At 33.5% G+C, this 6,874-nt stretch overlaps 1 protein-coding gene across 1 annotated transcript; it reads right to left on the reverse strand.

Moving 5' to 3' along the window:
* Positions 1-2,824: 2,824 nt before the first annotated feature.
* Positions 2,825-6,592, reverse strand: LOC122590002 (amino acid transporter AVT1I-like). Its single transcript, XM_043762338.1, has 3 exons — positions 6,434-6,592; positions 3,944-4,551; positions 2,825-3,524 (listed from the first exon to the last, which is right to left on the reverse strand). Exons 1-3 carry the CDS (start codon positions 6,588-6,590, stop codon positions 2,997-2,999), a joined length of 1,293 nt encoding a protein of 430 aa, XP_043618273.1. The 5' UTR covers positions 6,591-6,592; the 3' UTR covers positions 2,825-2,996.
* Between the last annotated feature and the right edge of the window lie 282 nt (positions 6,593-6,874).

Here is a 6,874-nt window from a genome sequence, read left to right on the forward strand (position 1 = left end):
GATAGTTGGACAATATTGTAAACTTGCTATACTAGAAGTTTTAGCCCAGTGATATCCCAAGTCCCTCAGTGAAAACTTGGTTTGGAGAAACATAGGTTCGAGTTTATGAGATTAAAGGTTTTACACCTAATTAGTTGTCTTCTCGTACGGAGTTTTTTCTATTATCTTTGCGGTGACATCCATCCAAAAATGGAAGTATCGACTATTGGGGATGAGCGGCTCTAAAATTAAAATGTTTAAAAAAACATATTTTGTCAATCGATCAGGCTGACCGAAGTAAGGTTGGCTGGTTGAAGATAACTGACCCGCCAAAAGTTTTAGGTCAAATAATTTCCAACTAGACCTGAATCGGGTTGACCCGATTAATACATGAGTTGGTGGATTGACAGGTCAAATAGGTTGGCTATGGGTTAAGTGACTTTAATGTTAATGTGTTTTCAACTGAGTTGGTTTTGAATCAAGTAAGTTAAAGTGGGTTGTTTAAGGGTCAAGTGAGTTGGTGGATGTTAGGTAAAATGAGTTAATTTTAAGTCAAATGGGCCAATATTAATTGGGTTATTTGGGTTGACGGGCCAAAAGTACCCAACATGAACTTTGTTTCTCAAAGTTTCGAGTTGAGAAAATAACTTCTTGCATTTCTTATATTAAACTTATCTTGATGTATTATTATTTTTGTTATATTTGAAAGCGTATAACTAGGGGTAAGTATGGTGCGGTTTTAGCTAAAACCAAACACCAAACCATCATGTTGGGTTATTAAAATTTTAAACCATTTGTAATTGATTTATAACGGTTTGGTTTTTTTATTTTTCGGATTGGTTTTTGGTTTCAAATGGGCGGGGTTTTTTTTTAAACACTCAATTAACCAAGAACTAAAAAACAAAAAATTCAACTACAAAACAATCATTTATTTAACAAACCAATCTAATAGACAAGGTATTCAACTACATGATTTCATGCAAATATTAATGCCAAAATAAGTCTACTTCAATGATCCATAACAAAATTCAAATGCTTAATACCAAAATACTCAAAGTTTAACTTGAAAACAGTTGGTTTCTTGATTAAGCTTCTCTTCCGTTTCAATCCTCGTTTTTTGTTGTTGGAAATTCATATACGACTAGGGTATACAGTGTATATACGTAGTAATATGAAAGGCTAGATAGACTATACAGTATTTTGAATAATACGAAAGTGAATGGGTTGACCCATTAGATCATTAACATCTACAAATAAAGCTATAGCTTAATTAACTAATATTAAAATTTAAGTTAATATTATTGAGAATAAATAATGCGGTTCGGTTTGGTTTTTTTGATTTGGGTTTTTATATACATCCAAAATCCAAACCATTAATTTGGTTTTTCTAAATACAAGAACCATAAGATCGGTTTTTCATTATGGGGCGGTTTTGTGGTTTGGTTTTTTCGATTTTTTATGGTTTTTGTGGTTTATGGTTTGGTTTTGCTCACACCTACGTATAATTGATTCATAAACTTTGAAGACAACTTTATCTATAATAATCATATAGAAATGCATGATTTTTCCATCTAAAAAATTAGTTTTAGGTTGATATTTATGTCACCCTCTTCTCTTTCTTACAATAAACCACAACATAGTACGAAATCTTGATCTATATAACATAAATGACTAATGACTACTAATTCTAAATTCACGCTCTATGGAAATTCTCCCGCGAATACATCCCCTAAAACTGCATTTTATAATGAAGCGTATAATATATATATAAGTGGTGAAGCCATGATTGGACATTATGGGGTCCAATAGCTTGATTGGTAGGGAGGATGGGAGAAAATAAATTTAATTTAACTTTTGGTATAAAAACTTATACAGTATAAAAAGTAGTGTTAGTTGCAAGTTGCAACGGGCTGAGCATCTTCTGGCCATTAGCCTTTACTAGCTCAGCCTCTGTTATCAATGGTATTAGCACCCACGGACCAAGTCGATCGACTACATGAAGTCTAGTGTGGATTACTAAAGATATATTTTGCGGAACACTTGGCACTTTCCCATATAAGATTATTCTTCATTATGTGCAAACTTTCCTATAGGCATGAAAATCAGTTAATTCTGTGAAATGAAATGTGTCTTTGATGTCTGTTTAAGTCAGGATTAAAACGATTTCTGATCATTCCAACCTTGAATGGTTTCTTAGTCAATTTCATCACAGGTTTTGTATGGATAATGAAACAGAAAAATAGAGGGATAATAACAATACTGATGATATATTATATTGAACAGAGAATTTTGATACAATTGATGGTTTTGTTTGAAACAGACTTTGACATATATATAGAACGAATCGTTGCCTAGAAGGGGTAGTTATGTCGGTTTACTTTTGAATCGGTAATCCGGTATAACTGATAAATAATGAATCAGTGGCAACTTTTCATATACAACACAAGGCTTTAAAAGAAAGAAAAAAACTGCTTTAGTAACGCCTTTCGCAGGTTTGGAGCCCCAATACCTTGATGGTGTACGAGGAAGGTTGAGATATAGGCATAAAAGAAAATGGTTGTTTTCATTTTCTACCTAAGTGATAGAAAAGGCCCTCCAACACAAGGCTTTATTTATATAAAAAGAGTTTGTCAACCTATGGCCCAAACCGAATAGCCTTATACTAATGACCCAATAACACTAAAATAATATGTGTGACCCACTAAAATATATACGACTTTGTTTTTGACATCAAGTCTTCCAAGTTCCAACAGTCTAATCGACCATATCAACATTTTTAAGCATCGAAAAGAAACAATTAAAAAGAAGAGTAAGTGATCACTCCCAGTGATAGATGCAGTTCTCTTGTATGACTTAAAAACAAAATGCAAAACAATAACACACGGGCTAAGCTAAAAGTTAGCGAGTGATTACCTAATGGATTTGTACTTCATTGCAGAACTGTGATCTGTTACATATTGTTATACTTGGGAACTTGACTATTTGCAATTAACACTCGCTAAAAGATAGCTCGAAAGTTAACTTGTTGCTCCTAGGTTGATTATAATATCCATGAATGATACGTAAGTACCCACGGCAGCCACAATTAGGCCAATTAACACAACCAACCAAACAATCACCATCTCAACTCCAACTCTCCCATAAGTCCCTGAAATTTTCAAGTAGCACAAGCATGGTATTGTTAACGAAGTTGTGACGCTTAAGAGTGCTCCCACGAGTGACATTAGATAACCAAAAAAGGGGACAGACAGGGCTATGATGACCGTGCTTATCATCAAGATAGTCCTTATTAAGAAACTACGAGACCTGTGGTTGCAAGAAGGCAAAAACCAAGCTTCAATGGTGTTGACAACTGGTGTGAGCATTAGCGCATATTTGGCTATTGGAGTAACAAGGGTGGTCCATATGGCCACTTTTGAGCTTATATTGTTGGTAGGAAGGTTTAAGGTAATTTGTGACTGTACATCAGAACCAAACATAAGGTAGCCAATAACCGCCATCAATGTGTAAGTAAATGTACAGAAGGCAAAACAGACTATCATGACCTGCAATGTAGAAAATCAAAATAGATTTAGTACTTTTTCCTGAAAGGCATACTATCCTATTCATAGTTTCATACTTTTAAATTACACAAAGCCTTGAATGAAACCCAAGACTTTCGAAAACCCCCATTTATCCACCCCACAAATATGGGATGTCAAAAACATTACCAATGGGCCACCAACCCCATTGGCAAAATAGATTTAGTACTAATAGAGACAAATGATATACTAGCCGTTCAGAGCCCTTGGCCTCGTTACGAAACCAAGCCTCATTGCATTATCATAACTAGTCCTTCTAGCCTTAGTCAGTATATTTTTCTTCAAAATGTTAAAAGACTAAAGTCATTGTGCGTTATTTATATTGATGATCATTGACACGGACCGTGTATAAGCCAAAATTTGGACAAATGTCTTATCTATACCTTTGAGAATTGCCGTTTGTTTCTCATGGAAGTATACAGGGTAGGGAAAACTGGATGAGCACAGTAGCAGAATGCATATAAGCTTATGGCTGATGGGATACCATTCCAGTTTACGGCTTTACCAGTTACTTGAAACCCAATACCATCAAATGCACCAGCCCAAAAAATCGAGCATAGGATGACCACGGACGCTAGAACACCACTAGCTGATATGTAGGAAAGAAGACTCATGCTGTTTAACCAACTAGTTGGAAGTACAATGATAGCAAATAGAACCACAAATCCACTTTTTGCACCAATATGAGTGCCATAAATATCAAAGTCCATGTTTGGGAATAAGTTACTCAAGTTATCACCTTCTAGGATCATGAAGCCGGCCGCAACTAAGTAGAGTTCGACATTCATAGCAACAGATACTATCATCCTCCCTGTTTTCCCAAATGCACGATCGCCCAAGTCAGTGTAACTTCTTATTGTTGAATCAAGATGCATACATCTTTTGATTAGCAATCCTGTGTAGAAGGTTGAGCCAGCAATTACAAAAAGTAGTATCAAGCTTAACCATCCTCCTGACGCCAATGCGTATGGAATTGAAAGTATTCCAACTCCTAAGATTAAAAATCACCAAAGCGATAATATTATATTTCTTTACATGTATGTAAACAATTCACTAAATACAACAACAACAACAACAATACCCAATCCCTGCCAAAACGGGTATGAGGAGGTAAAATGAGGACAGTCTTGTCTTTACCCAAAGGTAAAGAGACTACTTTCATAAATTCTCCGGCCAAACAGGAAAAGAATAGTAAAGTGTAAGAGGTAAGTAACCATACTCAAAGGCCAAAGGTAAAAATGTAAATGAAGTATCATTAACCTTTTTTTAAAAGTTTTTTATATTTCTAAAATCACAACTAATTTTTCCCATGACATAAAACCTTTGGGAATTTGGTACATAGTCCATACGCATGACATAAAACCTTGATCCATGACTCGCATGACATACACTTCTAAGATTTTTTCTCACTTTTCACATGATGAGATACAATTAATTAGCTCGATCATATATCAAACCCTTGGGAATTGGGTCCGAATTTAATAATAACCATGTGCCCATGGAGTTTGTGAGGGTCAAACACTTTTATAACACATAAATTGTATATGTTACCATGTGGGTATTACCATTACTTACTTTTAGCTCACTAATAATCTCCGTGTTATCAGTAAAACTTATATTAATATAAAAAATAAAAGAAGAATTTAAAGGTAGAGTATGGCAAGAAATACTAATATAACAGTGTATGAATATAGTAGATGGGTATCCGCGCGTTGCAGCAGCAAAAATAGACAATGTTCGAGGTGTTGTGACAATGTTAATTTCAAATCATATATTTAATCAGAATTTTTATTTGTATGATAGTTTTTGACAATAACAAAATATATATATATATATATATATTTGACAAACAAAGACAATTTTAATAAAGTGTGAAACTTTTGTAAGAGTATTTTAGTCATAGTGTATATAATTAATATAGAGATGTATTAATATGGAGGCTAAATTAAACATATCAGGTTCTTAAAAGTTTAATGAGATGAGTCAGTTTTCTTTTATAAGGGAGTATATATTATTTCAGATTATACTAAATGTTACTGCTCGTACTACGAGTATTTTTTATTTTTTTTTTTGGAACAGCAAATCTTACTATATTTAGTAATAAATGAAAAGATTTTTTTGACGAGTGCAATGACCGGAATCGATTGCAGATTTCAAGATGCCTTAGTTAAAGCACAATTAAGAATTATATCCAAGCTTGCAGAAAAAGAGGCAATTAAGCTTTAATTTGACTTTGACTAGGCAAGTTGTTTGGTGAGAGTTTTGAGATCCAAAGAGCTAAACTCTTTCTTTGTTGAAAAAGATGCAAAGTTAAACTTAAATGCAAGTAAGATAGATAGTGAAAATGAATACAATATTTGTTCAAGCTATCTAGTAAAGATAGAGCACTGATGATATGATCTACATTTTTTTTTTAAAAAAGAAAAAAAAAAAAGAAAGAAAAAGAGGGCAGTACCTCTTGAATTTGTATTAACAACAGTTATGTTACAATTCATCAAAAAAAAAGATGGTGATTTGTTTTTTTAGCTACACTTGTATCCAACCATAAGTAACTATCTTGAAATGTAGCAAACCTAAAAAACCATACTATAGGCTTAACGGTGTATTGTAAATTAGTGTACCAAAACGCAATAATCCATTCGGAAAAGGAGAATGCATTTTCATTTTCTTTTTACATCATCATGTTATTATAATCGTGTTTTATTTTATTTCTAGAGATTGATTTCGTATTATGACCAACCATAAATGCAGTAAGCAATAATTTGATTAGTTTACTGGTGAGCTTCAGCAAAGATTATATTATATCATATCGAATATGTATATGACTATATGTCTATACGTAATAAAAACAAGGGAGTTGAAAGAAGAAAAACCTGAGAGAGCATTGAGACAATTGAAACAAGTACTGATGAAAGAAGCAGTGCCTATGTTTGTGTATTGCTCCTCCTCCTTTACAGCCTTTTTTCCAACATCTCCATAGCTAATCAGTAATGGTACTGTAACAGAGTAATTTTCCTGCTTTTTGGCCATGATAAAATTTGCTCTCACAAAAAAAGAGAGAGAGGGGGTTGATAATGTTGACTTGGAAGTGTGTTTGAGTGCTTTTGTGTTCAAATTTGTCAAGTCTTGACTTTAGTGCTATAAAACTCCAAACTTCACAACTTCCCACCATTTTAAGAAAACCATTAATTACTTTCATGTTCGAGTTTAGATGTTGGAAATATTTTACATGGGCTTCTTATTGACACCTTTTTTTTTTTTTATTGACATCCCTCAAAAGGGGCGAATTTTAAGAGCAAAAGGGGCGAATTTTG

This window comes from Erigeron canadensis, chromosome 2 (assembly GCF_010389155.1).
Source record: "Erigeron canadensis isolate Cc75 chromosome 2, C_canadensis_v1, whole genome shotgun sequence".
NCBI classification, from domain to species: domain Eukaryota; kingdom Viridiplantae; phylum Streptophyta; class Magnoliopsida; order Asterales; family Asteraceae; genus Erigeron; species Erigeron canadensis.

Bases quoted from the DNA above. Each gene is read 5' to 3' on its own strand.
- LOC122590002 (XM_043762338.1), bottom strand. From the start codon at position 6,590: ATGGCCAAAAAGCAGGAAAATTACTCTGTTACAGTACCATTACTGATT. The intron at 4,552-6,433 runs GTTTTTCTTCTT...TTTTAATCTTAG, and splicing joins TTGTCTCAATGCTCTCTCAG to GAGTTGGAATACTTTCAATT. The intron at 3,525-3,943 runs GTATAGATAAGA...TCTACATTGCAG, and splicing joins ACAAACGGCAATTCTCAAAG to GTCATGATAGTCTGTTTTGC.